The sequence below is a fragment of the Hemitrygon akajei genome, chromosome 2 (assembly GCF_048418815.1).
Source record: "Hemitrygon akajei chromosome 2, sHemAka1.3, whole genome shotgun sequence".
Lineage (NCBI taxonomy): Eukaryota > Metazoa > Chordata > Chondrichthyes > Myliobatiformes > Dasyatidae > Hemitrygon > Hemitrygon akajei.
In genome coordinates this window covers 105,606,641-105,631,402 of record NC_133125.1, presented here as the reverse complement: position 1 = coordinate 105,631,402, position 24,762 = coordinate 105,606,641, and the positions used below count along the sequence as shown (strand labels likewise).

General features: G+C 39.6%; 1 protein-coding gene across 3 annotated transcripts in view; it reads right to left on the bottom strand.

Annotated features, from left to right (window-relative positions):
* Positions 1-1,271: 1,271 nt before the first annotated feature.
* The window catches only part of clasp1a (cytoplasmic linker associated protein 1a), a 313,776-nt gene continuing 290,285 nt past the window's right edge, over positions 1,272-24,762 (bottom strand). For all 3 annotated transcript variants that reach the window (XM_073026772.1, XM_073026780.1, XM_073026787.1), the window contains 2 exons: positions 7,451-7,567; positions 1,272-6,136 (listed from right to left, as the gene is read on the bottom strand). In XM_073026772.1, the coding sequence (XP_072882873.1) occupies positions 6,050-6,136; positions 7,451-7,567 (204 nt within the window). In that variant the 3' untranslated portion in view covers positions 1,272-6,049. The remainder of the gene's footprint in view (positions 6,137-7,450; positions 7,568-24,762) is intronic.

The window sequence follows — 24,762 nt, the reverse complement described above, 5'->3', positions numbered from 1 at the left end:
AGAACAACCACAATACCAGTTTGCACAAGCAAGAATGAGATCTATGCAATTTTAAAGGTTCTTCTCAAATATACTGGCAAAAGAACGCCACTTGGGTAGGTGTATAAATAGTCAATGTATTTATAATCTATTTGAAATACTAGAATAACTGGTAATAAAAAATACTACTTTAAATTTTAATTAAGGAGAAAAATCAAAGAATTTAACCTTACTCTATGCAACACCCTCTCATTTTTATACTTTAGTGGCAGTTTAGATTAAAATTTTCAAGGTCCAGGGTGTGTTTGGGACCAGTAGTATCTGAATCAGGTAATTACCTTTCTTCAGTTATCAGTACACAGAAGACACAACACATAAATGTAATTTTATCTCACTAGAGCAAATGAACTGATAGAATGAGAATGGGAATATAAGAATGTGTTTCAAGGCGCATCAAGAATGGACAGTTTTATTCAGTTAAAACACACACAAAAAAATTTGTTATTCCTGATGTATTATCAAGAATTCAGGTTGTCTAGAGGTCACTGAACTGAAATGACAAATCTGTCTTATTCCAAAGTATATATCTTAAGCTCACCTTCATTCAGTCAGTGAATATGTCCTTTTTTGTCCTTGATCTGAAGATGAGTGTGAAATAATAAAAACAGACCAAAGCCGAGTAAGCCGTTAACAAAGACAGTGGTTTCATAGTCACTTTTCATAGAAACTAGCTTCTTCCCTCACTCCCACCCCTACTCACCTTATGCATGTTAAGTCATGATTCTTTTAAAAAAGGTTAATCTCTAAAAATGTCATTGTAGGATATGAACTCCTGCTTTCAAATCAGTACTCCAAGCTTCTGGATGCTGGTTCGGTAACTGAAGACATTCATGATTAAAACACTATTTACTCCTCACAAACAAAGATATCTTATGCGATGTGAGCTTTAGGATTAAAATGATAGGATGTTCTATAACTGTAACAAATTCAGGTACCTCAACCTCTTTTTGACAAAGCAATGTTCTGATTTAATGACTATCACCAGTTAAAAAGATTAGAAGAATCAGCAGCAGCAATTTATTTGAAAGGCAAATCATTTATGCAAAAGAACTGACATTCTATAGCAAAATAAGTCTCTGAGACTATTCCCTACAATAGTTGAGGTATTCACAAAGAAGCCAGGTTCTTCAAAATCTCCTTTTAATCTTTATTCCCTTTACAACTATGTGAATGAAATGCAAGTTTCAAGGTGCATTTTTCCAAGCACAAATAAAAAGGCTTAACAGATGTCAAAGTCTTCATGTTGGGTTTTATTCTACAGCAAACTTAATTTTTGTTGGGCTTTTCTTCAAAGCAAATTCTATCAACAGGTGAAAGTTAACAAAACCCATGTAGTTATCTGTACAGTTGCGGTAATACACACTGATGAAACAAATAATATATAAATACCAATGTGGATATTACATGACAAAGCAAAATAGGTACATGCACAATGAACACTCTGCTAGGAACCATTCTGATGCACTTCTGATGTTTTTGTTTTTAACTTAGCAAAGTTCTGGTATCTATAAAATTTGTCTTCCTCCCTCGTTAAATGGTCAGCTCGATTATACATTAAGGGAAGGGCATTCATTTGACAGTAATGTATGTTACTTATCTAGTCTCTGTAAGCTGTTAGTATGCTATCATAAAACAGATTACAAAAAAATCCTTGACATCAGTTGCGTTTCTGCAGTTAGTTTAAATCCCAGGCAAGCACACATAGTGTACCTTTAAAAAAAGCCACATGCCTCAAAAACAGAACACTATCATTGGACTAAACAAGTAAAAAACATTAGGATTGTATAACTTTGGTCATCCATGCCTAGACCATTCGTGCAGCCGAAGGATGGATGGATGAACTGCAAAGGCGACACTGCTGCAACATGCAGACTGACTACTGAAGAGTGACATTTCAGCCAGTTCCAGCAAGAAAGAGACCTCTTTGTTCATAACTCAAACGTGGCAGATTAGATTGTACTAAATCAGGAAACCAACTATTCTTAAAAATTAGTTGGGCTTTTTCCTTTACATCCAATAGTTCAAGAAATTACAACAGCAGCAATCATTTTTGTCTTTTTACAGAGAAGTACAAATAAAACAAAGAAACCACACACCCAACCTTTCACCTGCCTATAGCACAAACTGAAGGAATAAAAGAAGGCCCATTATTGTCAGTCAATGGCAGCCAAAATGAATCAAGGAGATTGGGAAGGAAGGAAATGAGAAGACAACCAACCAAATATCTTTTAAGCCTACATTTAATTTTAGGTTACGCATTAACCTTCAATCACAGTATGTACAGTTTAGAATGGCATCATGAAATTGCACTGATATCTAAATATGAACCTGATTTTTGTAATTTTATTTTTATGATACTATATATGTCGGGTATTGAAAATGGTTGCCATTCCAAGTTACAATTCACAAAACTACGGGCTATAAATAGTATGTCATTTCCAAACCAGGGTTTGCCCACATTGGGTATTGCTTGTCTACTGTCAGACAAATTTTGCCTTAAAAAGAAATCGCATTTTAAAAGCATAATTTATTAACTGTGCAGTTGTCTACACTTTAGAACAAAAAAAAACTAATGCATCAAAATTACTTCAAATTTTCTTCACTAATTTGTACCAGCAATGTAGGCATGTTCCCCCCACCAACAAAAAAAATTACCTGAACATAATGTATTCAGCGTAACATGCCAATGCTTACAATATTGTTCACTTTGTGTACTTACTTTACTATTAAACGAAGGTAATTTCTAAAAAGGAAATGCATTGTAAATATGCATTTCAAAACTCCAATGCAAATACAAATATGAAACTCCAATATTTGAAAATGAAACTTGTAATGGTGGAACATGCTTTTCCTGCTATACATTTAGCGTAGACCTTGTAAATGTCTTCTTGAATCTGATTCAATGTTATCTAAAGGTTAAAAAAAGATCCTACACCAATTTTAGTGTTTTTATAAAATAAATTCGAGAATATGAAGTAATTTTCGAATTACAAAAAGTTTGATTTTTGGGGTTTTTTGATTGCAAATGCAGCTAGAACTAAAAACATTGGTATTATTTCATTCTTGTAATAGAAATAAAATACATTACTAAAATGAAAAGGATCATGATGAGAACTTATAGAAAAATACCATATTGTTTGCTAATAATGTCATTTCCTCAAAGGACAAACGAATTAATTTATACTTACATGACTTTGGTCAAAAATAAGAAAATAAAATAAAAACTAAGTTTACATAGTTGAATTTCTGCTGTTGCACTTTCCTCAGCTGCACCACTAATACTTTTGCCATGTTAAAAATACAAAGGCAACTGAAGATATCTGAATCGTTCCAGTCATCATGACTTATGAAACCAAAATTATTCTCTATGTACAACAGTGTAAAATATATAAAGGAAAATCACATGGACAACTATCCCATTGAAAAGAATTGATTCCTTTCTTTGAGTGCCCTACAAAAGCTCTCCCAGGAGACCAACTTTAGTTCCTTTGCCTGCATAAAGCATCAAGAGTTAATGAGACCACTTAAAATCTTCTCAAACTTGGGGAGAGAAATACTATAGTGCTACAAAAGTTGAAGTTCCTTTTTGGGATAGAATGGGACTGAAATTTCAACTCAAACACAAATCAACAAGAAACAAATAAAAAAATCAGAAGATGATTTAAATATGCAATCCTATTTTTGTTCATCATTAAGTACAACAACCATACCAATGCAACTGGAAGAAAGATCCGCACTAAAACACCAGACTTATCTAAGATTTAGGGATACCAGGAATCATGGAGGATAATGCTGACTACAATACTAAGGGAACAAGTCTACAACTCAGAGACTGAGAGACTCATGAACTTTGAAGCCAGTGCTGCCAAGTTCCATTAATACCTTGGTAGCAAGTTCAAGATGGAAGCATTTTGGTCATTGTTATTCATGAGATTCTCTGATTATATTTACATATATTTCACAAGGTGAACAGTTTTATGTTGGTCCATCCCAAATGGTAGTAATGTTAAGCCACCATGGATTAAAAAAATAGTTGGGGTCAGGAATGCCAAGAATTTATTCACAAAGCATACAGAAGAGCTGCAAAATTTTCGGAAGTATTTAATCAGCTTAAGAAAGGACAATGATATAATTCAGGGAAACCAAAGCATCACTATTAAAGCTCTAAGTCTTAGAAGTTTACTTAGTCAGTGATAACGTGATAAACAGGCTTGCTCCCCAAGGAAGGTGGCATTTTGGTTGCCCAATTCCTCTCAATGCTTTCTGCTCTTTTGGTGCACTGATAGGACTGCCCTAATGGAAAATTTTGCTCAACTTTGACTAATTCTGTTGCTCTATTTTGGCGGAGAATTTCTTGGGCAATTCAGCCTGATACACGAGTCTATTCTTGATTCTTACTTGAAATATGTCAGAAATCAGTTACTGTTAATATTACAAAGGGAAGGAAAACACAAAATAAAACTGAACAGTTGGAAAGATCAGGTTCATTCAACAGATTCAGAGTCACAGGCAGTGCCAGGGAATAAAGCGATTTGTGATTTGTTTCATGCTAACAGCCATAAAAAAGCATGAAGTTGGAAAAATAATACAAAAATCACAAACAAGCTTTGAGATATTAAAATTAAAACTAAAGATAGTCACCAAAGGATGTGTAATGGGAATATCGCTGTTACTCAAGTGTTTCAAGTGATGTACTCTTAGCGTACAGCTTATAGTACATATTCATAATATGTGCAGGATAAAGATAACTGCTGACCACTGATTTATACAGTTATATAGATCCTATCCAATAGTTCCTGCCATTGCACATTATAAGATCATGTGACAAAATAATTCTAGGTAGTCAAAGTCAGAAGGCAAACTTAAACTGCAAGGTTTCTCCTTCCTTTTCACATGAATACATTCACAGGAAATAGTAACGTAGACCCGCTAAATTACACATTAGATTTCAGTTCTAATTTAAAAATAGAATTATGTTCATTTGCAACTCGCATCAAAAAAATTGAATAAAGCTGAAATCAGTCGATTTTTCCATGATCCAATGACAGTAGATTCTCAGAGGAAACTTAAGCTATGATTATCATTCTCAGCTGATCTTCACCCTGGCAGTAATATTTGCTCAGTTCATGCTAAAGGAGGACATGGACACTTACTCCAATGATAGGACAAAAAGTCTGGCAAAGATATACAACACACCATCTCCTGCACTTCCAACTTCAAGACAAGTAATATTCAGGGTATTTGGAAAAGAAAATCAGAAAATAAAAACAAGAGTTAAAAACAAGAATGCGAAAGCACAGAGGAAAGAAATAACACAGGTGTATAATACAATAACTTCGGAATCTTCCACCAAAAGGCAGTCCTACAGATGCCCAAAAAGCATGATTATGCCTCTTTAGTGTTGCCATGCAAATACGTTTCCATTTGGCATATAACACAGGTTTCCTCAAACAATGTAAAAATCAAAAATTGATTTCTGGCAGAACTTGCAACAAAAGAAGTCTTTCATCTTCTGCAGTAGTGGAAGTCCAGTCCAGTGAGACATCATTTCTCTTAGCATTCAACTTGACAGGTTTAAACGATTAACTAAGATACAGTTATGGCAATGACATTACTTTAGAAATTCAAGAAACAGCAATTCACTAATATAAAATACTTAAAATAATATGTCACTAACACTCAGAGAAGTGTGTATATTACATACTTCAAATTTAAAGATGACAAAAGTTTAACCTAGAATCAGTGCTGTGCCACTTGACATCATCACTGGACTGTCCAAAGACACTACAGGCCTTCTTCTATTCATTAGGTCACATGTTAAACAGGCATCACATAATAATTAAGTAACAGCTGTAAGTTTAAAGCTAAGCAACTGCATATATTTACTTAGGAACAAACACTGATGTGCAGCAAATTTTCACTCCAAGGGCACATGGATTTCAAAATTTGAGCAGAAAGGTCTCTGAAGAGGCTCGCCTTCATCTGTCTAAAGAAACATGACTGCTATCCGTTAGCTGTGACTTGATACATCTGACGATGAGCTACTGTTGCTATTCGTCGTCTGGGCCCTTTTTATATACAAATTCAATAACTTCATCTGCAAAAGATACAGAGACAGATATCAGCTATTAAATCGACAATACATGTAAATATTTAGTTTGAAGAAGGAAGAATTTATTCTTTTGAAGTTCACATTTTTTAAAGGTTAAAAGAGATACAGGGATTTACAAATTTCTTAATCCCAAGTTAAATATCAAGAGACAATTTCTGAACTTTTCTTTTAAATGGTAGTTAGATTGCATCTGTTCACCTTTATTGCAAGGTAAAACCTAAGTTATTTCCAGAATTTCCACTCTTGTTGTTAAGGGTTGAATTTGGAAAGTTTACTGCTGTCAATGATACCTTGTCCCTCCATTGCACTGCTGTTGCAAGTTTCAACAACAGACTAGACACAAAAAACACAATAATGCAACAAATATAGGCTTATAATCATCAATAATAAAGACAGTTGTAAAATCCTAAACATTTTCCAGTCAGAAGTAACTGTGCTTTTAATGATGCTAAAAGTGCTAATTACTTAACAGACTCATGGACCTAAAAAACCAAGACTCACTCATTTTCAAAGTTTAGAAACAAGTCTGATGAAAGGTTTTTGGCCTGAAATATAACCGTTCTTTTTGACTCAGATGTAGCTTGACCTACTGCATTTTAACCTCAAGTTTTTGCTTTTATTTCCAATTTCTAGTCTTTATTATTTTCATTTGGGGAAGAAATGACAATTAAAGAATATCCACTGTCACACTGCAGGCTTGTACGAAATGCGCTACAGAAAATGAATCAGCATCCATGTACCCATTCTTTCTGACCTGCATGTTGCAATTACTGGCCCTTTATTTAGATGCTCCCATCTCCAGCCCCATCCACTCAGTCCACACGCTCTTCCTGCTGGTTCTCCTCTCCCAATGTTTCCATCTATCCTCCTCAACTTCCTCCTTTGATTCCATACTCCACCTTCTACTGCTATCAGATTTTATCAGTCCACTGTCACCTCCCCTATCGATTCCCACTCTTTCCTCCTCCATCTGCCTATCAGCCCTCCTCACTAAGGTCCACCTGTCACTTGCTCTTCCCTTCACCTTTTTATACTGACCATCACTTGGCTAAACTTCAGTCCAGATGAAGTCCTGACCTGAAATCTTGACTGTACCTCCATCCACAGATGTTGTCTGACTCCTTACTTCCCCCACCATCTTGTTCATTGCATTAACATATACCAAATACTCAGCATATTCTTATTTCCATTATTTTGACATGATAACATTTAAACACAACTTCAAGGTTTTAACTTCTGCTTAAAGGTGGCATGGCAAAAGAATATTGAAACGTATCAGGACTATGTGATTGAACCTACCTTACTTCCTGTGAGCTGTGCAAGGTAAGGTTTCAGCTCCTCTCCAATTACAGAATAAATTGCTACCAAGCAAAACACACTTGCTTTACGCACACTGCTTTCTGTGTTGTCATACCCCTACAACAAAAACAGTGATTTGAAAATAGTGAATGTAAAGGACTGAAAGCAGAAATATTTTAAGTACACTAACAGTACTTTTGTCCATTTAGGCTCCCTGAAGGAGCAGGCAGGCTCATTCCCAATCCTCCTCCTCAATTCCTTATAGCTAAACACCTAACTCTTTAAAAGTTATTTATGGAATCAGCATGTGCCAACTCTTTACATAGACTTTCTGATAGTTCCAGGTGAAGAATCCTTCTAATTTCTAGCTCTCTTGCCAATAAATTTTAACCTATCATCTCCAGTTATTAATTATTTTCTGGCAAAACCATACATCTTGAAAGCTTGACCTCAACCAGCCTTTCACCTCATTGATCATTGCTTTTATGATCTTGAAATTTCTAATGACCCTTAACAGCAGCTTCAATGTGTATGTTACAAATTATAATAATCCTTCCCAATACAGGTTGAAATTGCTTATAAAAACTGGAAAAAAAGTAATAGACCCAATGTAATTCTTGGAAACATCTCAGGAAATCGCTATCCATAATATGAGAAACATCCCTCGTTCTAGCACGCCTCACTTCCCGTAAAGGAAATAATTTATTATTCAAACCAAATTGGAACCAAAGTTGGAAGTCAGAAACAAGGAAGGGGCAATAAATCTACTGGGTATTTATTTTTTAATAGACCCCCCCCCCCCCCAATAGTAACAAGGATATCGAGGAGCAGATAGGAAGGCAGATTCTGGAACTGTGCAATAATAATAGGGTTGTGTGATGGGAGATTTTTAAACTTTCCTAATATTGACTGGCATCTCCTTAGCGCAAGGGGTTTAGATGGGGTGGAGTTTGTTAGGTGTGTTCAGCAAGGTTTCCTGACACAAAATTAAATAAGCCAACCAGAAGAGTGGCTGTACTTGATCTGATATTGAGAAATGAACCTGATCATGTGTCAGATCTCTCAGAGAGAACATCTTGGAGGTAGTGACCACAACTCCACCTCCTTCACCATAGAGCTGGAAAGGGATAGCAGAAAATTTGGGAAAATATTTAATTCAGAAGCAGAATCACCGGCATGTGACGTGAAATTTGTTAACTTAGCAGCAGCAGTTCAATGCAATACATAATCTAGCAGAGAAAAATAAATAAACAAGTATATTAATTACATATACTGAATAGATTAAAAAATAAACATGCAAATACAGAAATACTGTATATTAAAAAAAGTGAGGTAGTATCCAAAGATTCAATGTCCATTTAGGAATTGAATGGCTGAGGGGAAGAAGTTGTTCCTGAATCGCTGAGTGTGTGCCTTCAGGCTTCTGTACCTCCAACCTGATGGTAACAGTGAAAAAAGGACATGCCCTGGGTGCTGGAGGTCCTTAATAATGGACACTGCCTTTCTGAGACACCGTTCCCCAAAGATGTCCTGGGTACTTTGTAGGTTAGTGCCCAAGATGGAGCTGACTAGATTTACAACCTACTGCAGCTTCTTTCGGTCCTGTGCAGTAGCCCCTCCATACCAGAGTGATGCAACTTGTCAGAATGCTCTCCACGGTACAACTATAGAAGGGCTTGAGTGTATTTGTTGACATGCCAAATCTCTTCAAACTCCTAATAAAGTATAGCTGCTGTCTTTCCTTCTTTATAACTACATTGATATGTTGGAACCAGGTTAGATCCTCAGAGATCTTGACACCCAGGAACTTGAAGCTGCTCACTCTCTCCACTTCTGATCCCTCGATGAGGATTAGTATGTGTTCCTTTGTCTTACCCTTCCTGAAGTCCACAATCAGCTCTTTCGTCTTACTGACGTTGAGTGCCAGGTTGTTGCTGCGGCACCACTCCACTAGTTGGCAGATCTCACTCGTGTATGCCCTCTCGTCACCATCTGAGATTCTACCAACAATGGTTGTATCGTCAGCAAATTTATTGATGGTATTCGAGCTATGCCTAGCCAGACAGTCATGTGTATGTAGAGAGTAGAGCAGCAGGCTAAACACACACCCTGAGGTGCACAAGTGTTGATCATCAGCAAGGAGGATATGTTAGCACCAAACTGCACAGGTTAGGAAGTTGTGAATCCAATTGCAGAGGGAGGTACAGAGGCCCAAGTTCTGCAGCTTCTCAATCAGGGTTGTGGGAACGATGGTATGAAATGCTGAGCTATAGTCGATAAACAGCATCCTGATGTAGGTGCTTGTATTGTCCAGGTGGTCTAAAGCCACGTGGAGAGCTGTTGAGGTTGCGTCTGCCATTGACCTATTGTGGCGATAGGCAAATTGCAATGGGTCCAGGTCCTTGCTGAGGCAGGAGTTCAGTCTAGTCATGACCAACCTCTCAAAGCATTTCATCACTGTCGATGTGAGTGCTACTGGGGCAATAGTCATTAAGGCAGCCCACATTATTCTTCTTAGGCACTGGTATAATTGTTGCCTTTTTGAAGCAAGTGGGAATTTCCACCTGTTTCAGTGAGAGGTTGAAAATGTCCTTGAATACTCCCGCTAGTTGGTTGGCACGGATTTTCAGAGCCTTACCAAGTACTCCATTGGGAACTTTCGCCTTGCGAGGGTTTACTCCCTTTAAAGACAGCCTAACATTAGGGTAGGGGGTAATATGATGCTATTGTGAACATAAATTGGGAGCAAATGTTCTCAGAGAAATGCACAGCAGAAATGTGGCAAATGTTCAGGGAACATTTGCATGGAGTTCTGCATAGGTATGTTCCATTGAAGCAAGGAAAGGATGGTAGGGTTAAAGACATGGTGTACAAAGGATGTAGAAAATCTAGTTAAGAAGAAAAGCTTATGAAAGGTTCACAAAACTAGGTACTGTTAGAAGTCTAGAAAATTACAAGGTTGCTGGGAAGGAGTTTAGGAATGGAATTAGGGTAGCCAGAAGGGCCATGAGAAAGCCATAGTGAACAGGATTAAGGAAAACCCCAAGGCATTCTACAAGAATGTGAAGAACAAGAGGATGAGCTGTGTGAGAATAGAACCAATCAAGTGAGATAGTGGGAACATGTACATGAAGCTGGATGGGGTTGCAGAGGTACTTACTGAATAATTTGCTTGAGTATTCACCAGGGAAAAAGATCTTGGCATTTGTAGGGATGACTTACAGCGGACTGAAGTGCTTGAACATACAGACATTAAAAAAGAGGATGTGCTGGAGCTTTTGAAAAGCATTAAGTTAGACAAGTCCCTGGGACCAGATGAGATATACCCCAGGCTATTGTGGAAAGTGAACGAAGAGATTGCTGAGCCTCTGGCAATGATCTTTGCATCATCAATAGGGACAGGAGAAGTGCCAGAGGATTGGAGGGTTGCAAATATTGTTCCCTTGTTCAAGAAAGGGAGTGGAGATAACCCAGGAAATTATAGACCAGTGAGTTTGACTTCAGTGGTGGGCAAGTTGTTGGAGAAGATCCTGAGAGACAGGATCTCTGAGCATTTGGAGAGACATGATCTGATTAATGATAGTCGGCATGGCTTTGTCAAGGGCAGGTCGTGCCTTACGAGCCTGACTGTATTCTTTGAAGATGTAACAAAACACATTGATGAAGGTAGAGAAGTGAATGTAGTGGATATGGATTTCAGAAAGGCATTTGATAAAGTTCCCCATGCAAAGCTCCTTTGGGAGGCATGGGATCCAAGGACACCTTGCTTTGTGGAGCCAAAATTGGCTTGCCCACAGAGGCAAAGGGCAGTTGTAGATGGTTCATATTCTGCATGGGGGTCGGTGACCACTGGTGTTCCACAGGAATCTGTTTTGGGACCCCTCCTCTTTGTGATTTTTATGAACGACCCAGATAAATAAGTAGAAGAGTGGGTTAGTAAGTCTGCTGATGACACAAAGGTTGGGGGTACTGTGGATAGTGTGGAGGGTTGTCAAAGGTTACAGCAGGACATTGATAGGATGCAGAACTGGGCTGAAAAGTGGCAGATGGAGCTCAACCCAGATAAGTGTGAAGTGGTTCATTTTGGTAGGTCAAATTTGAAAACAGAATATAATACAAATGGCAAGACTCTTGGCAGTGTGGAGGATCCAAGATATCTTTGTATCCATGTCCATAGGACACTCAAAGCTGCTGCGCAGTTTGTCAGTATTGTTAACAAGGCATACGGTGCGGCATTCACCAACTGTGGCACTGAGTTCAAAAGCCATGAGGTCATGTTACAGCTATACAAGACCCTGATCAGACCCCACATGGAGTGCTGTGTTAAGTTCTGGTCACCTCACTACAGGAAGGATGTGGATACTATAGAGAGAGTGCAAAGGAGATTTACAAGGATGTTGCCTGGATTGGAGGGCATACCTTATGAGAATAGGTACAGTGAACTTGGCCTTTTCTCCTTGGAGCAACGGAGGATAAGAGGTGACTTGATTGAGGTGTATAGGATGATGAGGGGCATTGATTGTGTGGATAGCCAGAGGTTTTCTCCCCAGGGCTAAAATAGCTAACATGAGGGGGCATAGTTTTAAGTTGCTTAGAAATAGGTACCGAAGGGTTTCAGGAGTAAGTTTTACACACAGAGTGGTGGATGCGTGGAATACACTGCTGGCGGTGGTGGTGGTAGAAGCAGATACAATAGGGTCTTTTAAGACCCTTTTAAGATAGGTACATGGAGCTTAGAAAAAAAGAGGGCTATGAACTAGGGAAATTCCAGGCAGTTTCTAGAGTAGGTCACATGGCCAGCACAACCTTGTGGGCTGAAGGGCCTGTAATGTGCTGTAGATTTCTATGTTCTATGTTCAAACCATTATTATCCCTTTTATTCCCAAGGTTTCTGTTATTTGAACAATTTTACTATTGTATTTGTTGTACACTGAGAGGTTTTACTTACATATTATGAGATGGTGACATCAACAGTAAGGATGGCATTTTTTAAAAATATATATTTTTTAAAGGAAAAAAACCCCGCTAAACTAAATAGGAAGAAGAAAAGAAAAGAAAGATTGGGCAGTCCATTTGAGGATAAAAAAAATTTTAAAATAGGAAAAAGAAAAAACATCCTTCCAGTCACCTCTGAACCTTCACGGATAAGGATTTTCCCCAAAGAGAATAAAGAAAAATAAATAAATAAAAATTAACTTAAATCATATGAAAATATTGAATAAAGGGTCACCAGACTTGCTCAAAATTAAAAGATGTATCAAACATCCGGTTTCTAATTTTCTCCAACCTTAAACATGAGTTGATGGAGGAGAATCAATAGATAACAGTAGGCGGATTAGACTCTTTCCAGTATAACAAGATAGCTCTCCTAGCCAGTAAAGTTGAAAAGGCAATCACATGTTGAGTGGAAACAGATATTCTACCTACTTCCTCTGGAATAATCCCAAAAATTGCCCTAAATGAATTGGGTTGAACATCCAGATCTATAACTTGGGATAGTGTTCTAAATACATCTCTCCAAAAAACTTACACAGGACCAAATGTCTAAAGATAAATTGGTGCATATACTTCCTAATATAAGCCCTATTTGTGACAGATGTAACGTAGAGGTGGATAGCATTTATTACTCATCAACAATTATTCTTTAGCTAAGGAAACAGTTAAAAATTGACAGAACATTGTATATCTGAACGGCATCACTGAAGCAGGTTATTAAAAATTACACTGAAATAAAAATCTGGAAGTAATTACTTGAATTTAATTTTAAAATTTCCAGCTGCCATGTTAGTAATGAAACACAGGTTTCCAAATCAGTGGCCCAAAACTATGTCTGTTACAACTGTTACATAGCCTGCACCTCATCTACCTTCTAATAAAATATCCAGCGATCAACCTTCTGTTCCCTTAAAGCAGTCATTCACAACATGCCTTACAAGAATGAATGCTGGCTCTCACTGAACAATATTTTTCCAAATTTGAAACTTATTTAATTTCCAATGAGTTTCTCTCCACCAATAACAACCTCACAATCCTCTGGCATTATTCGTATATTCTAAGAGATCTGAAAATTTTGCCCTCTGCTTTTATGCCAGTGATTTCTTCAACATTTCAAATATCCACTTGACTCAACTTTAATGGGGTATAGGGAGAAAGTTTGCAGGCAAATTTCAGGAATTGAAGGTGTGATAAAGAAACAGGATCTCAAACATGGTCCACCTTGGATTATTTCCTACACCAACGAGTATAGAAACAGAAGAACAGATAAATGCCTGGGTAAAGATGTGGGTCCAGAGACTCAATGGAAGACCAATTTGAAATTCTGGATGGGCCAAACATCCAAAAGGAATAGGTGCTAGAAAGGCTAGCTATAACTTAAAATAATAAGTCACCAGATCCAAATGGAATTCATTGCAAGTTACCAAAGGAGGAAACTGCAGAAGCCCTGGCTACTCTTCAGAACTTCATAGATACAAGGGTGGGTGACTGTGAACTGTAAAACTGCAAATTTTACACTGCTGAACAAAAAAGAATGTATAAGGAAAAACTCAACAACCAGCTTATTAGAGACGGTAAGGAAAAAATAATCAGGTACAAAATTAATAGACACTTGAATGAAAGTGCAATGATTAGATAAAAACAGCAGGTATCTTTGTTAAAGGCAAATCGTATCTAACTAGATAAAAGCAATGAAAGGTTGGCTCTACTACAAGTTGATACTAGAAATAGCATATTTTTTACAAATACATACATCTCACTGACTACGGCTTTGGTTAGAGGATACAATTTCCAAATCTGTAATTAACACAGAAGTGTAATGAACTGTGAGGGGGATAGTAAGGAGATAAAGTGATAATACGGACAGAGAGGTGAAAGAGAAATGTGAAGTGTTATATTATGGTAGGAAGACCAAGAGGGTGTACATCTCAAGGCCATGCTAAAGGGAAAAAGGAAATGAGAAATTCAGGAGTTCATTTGCACAGCTCATTTGAAGACAACAGAACTGGCTGATCAACCTGAGAGGCTGCAAAAGAAATTTTAATTACATAGACTGGAGAAGCTGGGGTTTTACTCTTTTTTTTAAAAAAAGAAAGGGATTGTCGTGAGGGCATCGTGATTACAGTATTTCAGGTCAAAAAGGAAGCAATGGATAGAGAGAAATAGTTCCTATTTTTTGAAAAGTCTAGAATGAACAAATGGTACAATAAAGACAAAATATGTTCTCATACAGATATTTTGTAAACTATAATTGTTTTTCCCAACAACTGTTTTACATGCCTGAGCTTACCTTGACAAAATTTTTTAAATGCAGACATGATTTGGTAAAAGCATTCTATTAAGAGTTCCATCATATGAAATTGGTCATTCTATCAACAGAGCAGTGAAAAGCAACTCTACTTGTGATTGCTTGGGTGAAGAAGGTATGAAGGTCATAGAATTAACCAGTGAAAGTCACAACTCTAGTAAGATGCTCATTCCCAAGTTAGCTGGCTATATGATCATTATAAGCAGCTTGGAATCCTGCAGAGGTTGGATTACGCAGAGACCTGCAATGGCAGGCTCACTTCTTACTTCCATTCATTAAATTGAAATCAAAAATTATAATCTTTGTCCATCTGCCAAATCAGCAATTACAAGTCACTGGACAACTCACTTTTTTTCTGGACATATGAACCAAAAAAGACATTTTGTGCACTCCAATTTCCAAGGAGATATTGGATTGTGTAGAGGCAGAGAGATTTCAAAAGCAGCAAGCAGGAGCAGATAGCACATTTTGTGTGCCATAATTTGCAAGGAGACATTGGATAGCATAGAGGGGGAGAGAGAGATCAAAAGAAGCAAGCAGGGACAGCCGGCACATTTTGCGTGCCACAGTTCCTGAGGAAACATTGAATCATGCATAATTAGGTATTTGGCAAAATCCAATATAAAGGAGTTAACTTTCAGCAGAGCAATAATTGGTAGAGTGGGGAGTTGAGGCTCTGCCTCTTCGAGGCTTTGATGAGGAGAGGTGTAGGCAGCTTTTTTTTGTTATTTATTCTTTCTTTCTTTTTGCACGTTTAAAATAGTAGAGATGCCAGGCTGGATAGAGAAATGCTCCACTTGCAGGTTGTAGGGAGGCAGGAGATCTCCAGTGCTCCTAGCAACTACACCTGCAAGAAATGCATCAAGCTGCGGCAACAGACCACGTTAAAGAGTTGGAGCAGGAACTGGATGAACTCTGAATCATTTGGGAGGCCGAGAGGTTGATAGACAGGACATACAGGGAGATAGTTACACCCGAGGTGCAGGACATGGGTAACTAGGTGACTGCCAGGAGGGAGAAAGAGGATAGGCAGGCAATGTTTCCCCTCAACAACAGGTATACCACTTTGGATACTGTTGGGAGGGATGATCTAGAAGATGAAAGCCACTGTGGTCAAATCTCTGGCACTGAGTCTAGCTCTGTGACTCTGAAGAGAAGGTGAGGAATAGGTGGGCTATAGTGATAGGGGATTCATTGGTGAGGGAAAGAGATAGGAGGTGCTGTGGATGGGAAATGGTGCAGGAGGGAGGACTTTGAATTTCTGGATCATTGGGCTCTCTTCCAGGGAAGGTAGGACATGTACAGAAGGGATGGTGTGCACCCAAACTGGAGGGGAACTAATATCCGAGCAGGAAGGTTTGCTAGTGCTGCATGGTGGGGGTGGAGGAGGGTTGTTTAAACTAGAGTTGCACAGAACAGAGACCAGAGTGCCAGCACAGACACCAGAATGTTGTGCAGAAAGATGTTGTTAAGTCTAACTATAAGGTCAGAAATCAAACAATTGAGCATGGTCAGACTAATGTTCCGAGCTGTGTAAATTGCGATGCATGGAGTATTGTAGGAAAAGTGGATGAGCTTCGGGCATTAATCAGTACATAGAATTAATAGCATTGTAGCCATAATGTGACTTGGTTGCAGGAGGGACAGGACTGGCAGCTCAACGTTCTGGGGTTATGTTGTCTTGGAAACCATAAAACAGGAGGAATTAAAGGGGGAGGCTTGGCATTACTTGTCAGAGAAAATGTCATGGAGGTGCTCAAACAGGACCGACTGCAGAACTCATCTAGTGAGGACTAATGGGTACAACTGAGGATTAAGAAGGGTATGATCACTTTAATCAGAATATATTATAGACTACCCAACAGTCCACAAGATTTAGTGGAGCAAATTTGTAGATGGATCGCAGACTGTTGTAAGAAACAAAGTTGTGATAGTAGGTGATTTTAACTTTCCATACATTGACTGAGAATGTAAAAGGGTTGCTGTAAAAATCCTGTAAAAGGGTTACTGTAAAAGGGTTGGATGGGAAAAAGTTTGTCAAACGTGTTCAGAAAAGTTTCCCTCATCAGTACATAGAAGTCCAAACCAGAGAGTGCGATACTAGATCTCCTGTCAGGGAATGAGACAAGATAGGTGACAGAAGTTTATGTAGGGGAACACTTTGCATCTAGTGATCATAATACCATTAGCTTCAAGGTAATTAGGAGAGGATAGGTCTTGTTCTTGAGTTGACATTCTAAATTGGAGAAAGGCCAAGTTTATTTGGAAAGGATCCGGCAATCCGGTGGATTGGGTTATGTTCCTTTCTGGCAAAGGTATACTTGGTAAGTGGGAGGTCTTCAAAAGTAAATTTTGAGAGTAGAGTTTGTATGTTCCTGTCAGAATAAAATGCACGGATAACAGGTTTTCAAGAGATATAGAGCTCCTGGTTCAGAAAAAGGAAATGCATAGCAGATATAGACAGGCAGGAACAAATTAGATATTTGAGGAGTATATGAAATGCAATAGAACACTTAAGGAGGAAATCAGAAGGGCTAAAAGAAGGTACACGGTTGCTCTAGCACTTAAGGTGAAGGAGAATCCTAAGGGCTTTTACAGATGTATTAGGAGGAAAAGGATAGCAAGGGACAAAATTGGTTCTCTGGAATATCAAAGTGGTAACCTATGTACAGTGCTGAAAGAAATGAGGAATATTTTACCAACAACACACACAAAATGCTGGTGGAACACAGCAGGCCAGGCAGCATCAATAGGGAGAAGCACTGTCGACGTTTCGGGCTGAGACCCTTCGTCAGGACTAACTGAAAGGAAATTTTACATTCATATTTACTCTAGAGACAGACATAAGAGTCTATAAAAGTGAAGCAATGCAGCAGCCAGGTGATAGACCCTATACAGATTACAGAGAAGGAGGTGCTTGCTGTCTTGAGGCAAATTAGGGTGGATAAATCCCCAAGGCCTGGCGAGGTGTTCTATCAGACCCTTTGGGAAGCTAGTACAGAAACTGCAAGGGCACTAGCACAGATACTTAAAACATCCTTAGGGATGGGTGAGGTGCCAGAGGATTGGAAGATAGCTAATATTGTTCTGAAGGTTTAAGAAGTCAGGAAATTATAGGCTGGTGAGCCTCACATTCGTAGTGGGAAAGCTATTGGAAGGCATTCTAAAGGACCAGATTTCTAAGTATTTGGATAGAGAGAGACTGATTAAGGAGTTTTTGTGTGTCTAACCAATCTTATAGAATATTTTAAGGAAGTTAACAGGAAAGTTGATGAAGGTAAGGTACTGGATGTTGTCTACATGGATTTTAGTGAGGACTTTGACGAGGTACCGCCTTGGGATGTTGGTCAAGAAGGTTCAGTTGCTTGGCATTCAAGATGAGGTATTAAATTGGATTAGAGCTGGGCTTCACAGAAGCAGCCAGAAAGTGGTAGTAGATGGTTGCCTCTCTGACTGGAGTCCTGTGAATAGTGGTATGTTGCATGGATTGGTGCTGGGTGTTGTTTGTCACCTATATCAATGAACTAGATGATAATATGGTAAACTGGATCAGCAAATTTGTGGATTATACCAAGACTGCTGGTGTAGTGGACACCAAGGAAGGCTATTATAGTTTGCAGCAGGATCTGGACCAGCTGGAAAAATAGTAGACAGAATTTAATGCAGACAAGTGCGAGGTGGTGCACATTTGAAGGACCAACCAGGGTAGGTCTTACACAGTGAGCAGTAGGGCTCTGAGGATTGTAGTAGAACAGAAGGATCTGGGAACATAGATCTGTAATTCCTTGAAAGTGGTGTCACAGGTAGATAGGGTCTTTAAGAAATATTTTGTCACACTGGGTTTCATAAATAAATGCAGCAGTATGAAAAGGATAAACAGGGACTTTATACCCTAGAATGTGGAAGATTAAGGGGAGAATTGATAGAGGCATAGAAAATTACAAGGGTTTTAGATAGGGTAAATGCAGTAAGCTTTTTCCATTGAAGATGGATGAGAATGCAACTAGAGGTCAAGGATTAATGGTGAATGGTGAAATGCTTAAGGGCAACACGTGGGGGAATTCACTTAGAGGGTGGCGAGAGTGTGGAATGAACTGCCAGCAGAAATGGCAGATGCAGGTTTAATTTCTTCAGGACTTGCACCAATGCCAGCACACATTTTCTTTGATAAGGGACCCAAATCTGTCCACAATACCAAGTACAGTCTGAACAGAGCTTATAAAGCTTCAGCATCACATCCTTACTTTTATATTCTAGTCCTCTCAAAATAAATGGTAACATTGCATTTGCCTTCATTACCACCAACTCAACATGCAAGTTAACCTTTAGAGAATCCTGCACGAGGACTCCCAAGTCACTTTGTACCTTTGATTCTTGAATTCTCACCATTTAGAGAATAATCTACACCTTTATTCCTTCTATCAAAGTGCATAACCATTCACTTCTCTACATCATATCCCATCTGCCACTTTTTTTGCTCATTCTGCTGCCATCTCTTTGCTTCCTCAACACTACCTGCTCCTCCACCTATGCGAACTTGACCACAAAGCCATCAATTCTGTCATCCAAACATTCACATATAACATGAAAAGAAGCAGTCCCAACCACAACCTCTGCAGAACACCAATAGTCACTGGCAGCCAACCTGAAAAGATCCCTTTTATTCCCACTCTTTGCCTCCTGCCTAGATTGGGGATAGGTTGAGTGAACTTGACCTTTTCTCCTTGGAGTGACAGAGGACGAGAGGTGACCTGATAGAAGTGTATAAGATGATGAGAGGCATTGATCGTGTGGATAATCAGAGGCTTTTTCCCAGGGTTGAAGTGGTTGCCACAAGAGGACACAGGTTTAAGGTGCTGGGGAGTAGGTACAGAGGGTGAGTGTCAGGGGTGAGTTTTTTTACTCAGAGCAGTGAGTGCGTGGAATGGGCTGCCGGCAACAATGGTGGAGGCGGATATGATAGGGTCTTTTAAGAGAGTTTTGGATAGGTATGCGGAGCTTAGAAAAACTAGAGGGCTATGGGTAACCCTAGTAATTTCTAAGATAGGGACATGTTCGGCACAACTTTGTGGGCCAAAGGGCCTGTATTGTGCTGTAGGTTTTCTATGTTTCCATGCCAGTCAGATTCAGATTCAGTTTATTGTCATTTAGAAACCATAAATGCAATGCAGTTAAAAAATGAGACAACGTTCCTCCAGAATGATATCACAAAAGCACATGACAAAACAGACACCACCAGAAAATCCACATAATATTTGGCAATCCCCAATCCAGAATCCGGAGAGGCTGCTGCGTATTAATATCGCGCTACCGTCTTAGCGCGCTCCCCGGAAGGGAGCTCCAAATCCACCAGACAAAACAAGACCAAAAACTAAAGCTATAAGACCTGCACAAAACCACATAGTTACAACATATAGTTACAACAGTGCAAACAATAGCATAATTGATTTAAAAAAAACAGACCATGGGCAAGGTAAAAATAGTCCAAAAATGTTAAAGGACAGTAAGTTCAAAAGAAATCACCAAACAGTTTCCACAAGTCCCCAGGGTCCCGACAGACTCGCCATCCCACGCTGGCAGCAGAAGGGAATACCCCAGCTATGGACTTCCAAGGCGCCACCTGACTCAGCCTCGCAGACACAGCACACAATGAAAGCTCCATTGAACCCAGCCTTGCAGACGCAGCACACACCGAAAGCGACCTGACCGCAGCGGACTCCGAGTCCGTTGAACCTCCGAGCCGACGACCATCCCCTCCGGCACAGCTTCTCTGAGCACCATCCTCTGCCGAGCGTATTAAGACGGCCCTGCCAACGTCCATCGGCAACGCGACCCCGAGGACTGGGGGCCTGTTCTTCCCAGCAGAGTCCCGGACCTCACAGCAGCAGCAGCAACGAAGAAGGTCTTCCTGGAGATTTCCCGATGTTCCTCCGTGCTCCCACGTCTGTTTTCAATCGATTATGATTGCCACTTCACAAATAACAGATAATCAGCTCTGGAGTGGCTGCTGCAAGCTGCGTCTCGCCGCTATCTTGGAACTACAGTCTGCCAATCTTTCATCCATGCTATTATTTTTCCTGTAATACCATGGGCTTTCATGGTTTGTATGTGATATGAAACAGTTGGTTTTAAATTAACCACTGTTAGATCCAATTGTTCCATTGATGTTTATTTGTAGTGACATAATCATTGTATCTTTTGCCGAAGAATATTGTTGCTTCATGGTATTGTATAATGTCTAGCTTAAATTCCAGTTCAAATTACTAACTCTGGAGTTGCTGCTCTTAAGCTAAGCCAGTTTGGCATTGCAAAGCAATACAAAAACAAAAACATTTGTATATTAAAATAACAGCTTCTTCATCGTTATCTTTTGGAGTGGGAAACCAATGGGAAAAGTATAAATGCACAACAAATAATCCTGGCTGAACAGAAATGTAACCCCATTGACCAGCTTTTGCTTCAATGCCGTTAATATTTGTTATCAACCTTTTATGCAAAATTAAAAGTTGATCCAGTATAGCCTCACATCCTTACTAAACCTTGTGTGTGGGAGAAGGTTTTTGTTTTACTTCTGGCTAATGGACATTAGCTGTAATTTTCAATTCCAACATTTACTTTGGAAAACAGAATCCAGTGAATATGGGTGCAATTCCATTCAAAGTATGTCTTAGTGTGTCTAGTCAGTCAATAGCACCTGGGAAGGTATGCAATTCAGTGTGGAAACTACCAAAATGCAGGGCTTTGAAGTTGCTTTGATTTGGCTACCATTTGTATTGCTTTCTAATAATTATTTTTATTGTAGTATTAACATTTATATGCATAACTGTTTAAAATAAAAGATATTCTTCACTCCAGATCAAACCTGTGGATTATTTTTCCACAGAAGAGTAATGATGAATATGCAGTACAACATTACAACCTGGCTGAAGTGAGATTTTAAATGCCACAGCATTTGACTATCCAAAAAGCAATTTTATCTCCATGCCTCATGAACGGACAGCTGAACCTACTTAGTTTAGGAGGAAGAGCCCAGATAGGTTCATGAGGAAAAATGTTCTAGGATTTAGTATCGTAAAGGCTTTTGAAAGAACAAATATCCAAAAGAGAGGCAAAAGATAGTGTTTGACGTTTAGTCGGACTCAAATGCATGTCTGCCTCACCCAAGGTGCCAAAAAGAGCAATCAGAGGGTTAGGTTCTAAGTGGCAATTAAGAATATGGTATAAAGATTTAAAAAAAACTTCTCTCCAGAATTTCTCTAGACCAGGACAAGTCCAGTACATATCAATAAGAGAAGCCTCACCTCCTTTACGCTTGTTGCAAACAGGACTAATGTCAGGATAAAACTGCAACAATTTAGTTAGTTCAGATAGCCCTGTCTTTTGGTAGTTTCCAGACTGAATTGCATACCTTCCCAGATTGCTTAGTTCTTCTCAGGTGGAGAGATGTTGCCCCACCCACTCATGCTCAATGGCTTAGTGATATAATGTCCCATTTAGACCTTGAAAAGATTCATTATTCACTTCTCAGTTTGGACAAGAAGTTTCATAAGGTGTGTGGACCTTTTCTCAAATACTTTCATAACTCCTTTTTAAATTAAGTTTATTCTTTTTTTTCTGTACCATAATCCCTTACTTTCAACTTTTTTTTCCCTGTGAGTTTTTTGGTTTCTTTTTGATGGGAATTACATTATAGTTTTAGTAGACATTATACTTCTTTTAAATATATATTTACAGCTCTGTAGGATCGAACGCTCCGATTAATTTTATTTTACATATTGTAATGGCTGGCCTAGAGTTTCATAGAGGGAGGGTGGGGAGGATACTAACTTTATATGATTTTATTTTAGGTGCTGTTTCTTTATTATTATGAATTATATATTTGATACATTTGTTTTGCACTGTATTCATCTTCATTTTGTTGATTTTTTTGTAGTAGTTGTTTTGTAGAAATGCATAAAAAATTAATAAAAAAGAACGAATGAACAAATATGCATTTGAAAAACGTGGACATACTGGGGATAGTCAGCATGGCTTTGTGTGAGGAAGCCATATCTTATGAATTTGATTAAGTTTATTTGGGGAGCTAATGAAGATTATTAATAAGTTTAAAGCAGTGGAGGTTATCTACATAGACTTTACTAAAACATTTGATAAGATTCCTCAAGGTAGGCTGATTCTGAAGATTGAGGCACATAGGATCCATAGCAATTTGCTAAACTAGATTCATAATGGCCTAGCCATGATTCAGAACGAGAAGGCAGCGGGAGAGCACCTAAGGATTTCCAGCGGGAAGACATTTTGAGTTCTCGGGGGAAGAGAGAGGCCAGACTGCGCAGGCGCGTGACGTCAGCCTGTTGAGCGCGAACAGTTTAAAAAGGCAGCCATATCCAGCGGACAGCGTTGGGAGCGGGCAGTGGAGTGAGAGGCAGCAGAGTGAAAGGGCTTTGGCTCCAGCGGTAATGGGACGAGGTGAGGCAGTTGTTAATTGCAAAAGAAAGTAGTATGTGTGTGAGGCCAGTTTTCTGTGGTTGGTGTCAGATGTGGGAGGTCCTGGAGTCTCCTGGTGACCCGGAGTCCACATCTACACCCGGTGCATCGAGATGCAACTCCTAAGGGACTGTGTTAGGAAACTGGAGCTGCAGCTCGATGACCTTCGTCTGGTTAGGGAGAGTGAGGAGGTGATAAGAGAGGAGTTAAAGACAGGTGGTCATTCCAGGGCCACGGGGGACAGAGAAATGGGTCACAGTCAGGACAGGGAAGGGGAAGAGTCAAGTACTAGAGAGTACCCCTGTGGCTGTACCCCTTGACAATAAGTACTGTTGTTTGAGTACTGTTGGGGGGGGGGGGGGGAGACAGCCTACCTGGGGGAAGCAACAGTGGTTGTGCCTCTGGCACAGAGTCTGGCCCTGTGGCTCAGAAGGGTAGGAAAAAGAAGAGGAAGGCAGTAGTGATAGGGGACTCTATAGTCAGGAGGTCTGAGAATCAATTCTGTGGACGCAGGAAAGAAACTCGGATGGTAGTTTGCCTCCCAGGTGCCAGGGTCCGGGATATTTCTGATCGTGTCCAAGATATCCTGCAGTGGGAGGGAGAACAACCAGAGGTCGTCGTACATATTGATTACAATGACATAGGTAGGAAAAGGGAAGAGGTCCTGAAAGAAGACTACAGGGAGTTAGTAAGTTGAAAAGCGAGACCTCAAAGGTAGTAATCTCGGGATTACTGCCTGAGCCACGCGACAGTGAGAATAGGAATAGAATGAGGTGAAGGATAAATGCGTGGCTGAGGGAATGGAGCAGGGGGCAGGGATTCAGATTTCTAGATCATTGGGACCTCTTTTGGGGCAGGTGTGACCTGTACAAAAAAGACGGGTTGCACTTGAATCCCAGGGGGACCAATATCCTGGCAGGCAGGTTTGATAGATCTGTTGGGGAGGGTTTAAACTAGTTTGGCAGGGGGGTGGGAATCAGAATGTGAGTGCAGGGATTAAGGTAGAAGGAGAAGGGCATGATGCTAAGAATTCTGAGTTGATGAGGAAGGACAGGTAGGGGACAGAACATAATCGTAGCCAGTTAAAGGGGTTGAAATGTGTCTATTTCAATGCTAGGAGTATTAGGAACAAGGAGGATGAACTTAGAGCATGGATTAGTACGTGGAACTACGATGTTGTGGCTGTTACTGAAACTTGGTTGGAGGAATGGCAGGATTGGATGATGCAGGTCCCTGGGTTCAGGTGTTTTTAAAGGAATAGGATGGGAGGTAGAAAAGGGGGGAGTGGCATTGCTGGTCAGGGATAGTATCACAGCTATAGAAAGGGAGGACACTACAGAGGGAGTGTCCATGGAGTTGGTCTGAGTAGAAGTCAGAAATAGGAAGGGATCAATCACTGTACCGGGAGTAGTCTATAGGCCCCCAAATAGCCCTCGGGTCACCGAGGAGCAGATAAGCAGGCAGATTTTAGAATGGTGCAGGAAATACAGGGTAGTAGTTATGGGTGACTTCAACTTCCCTC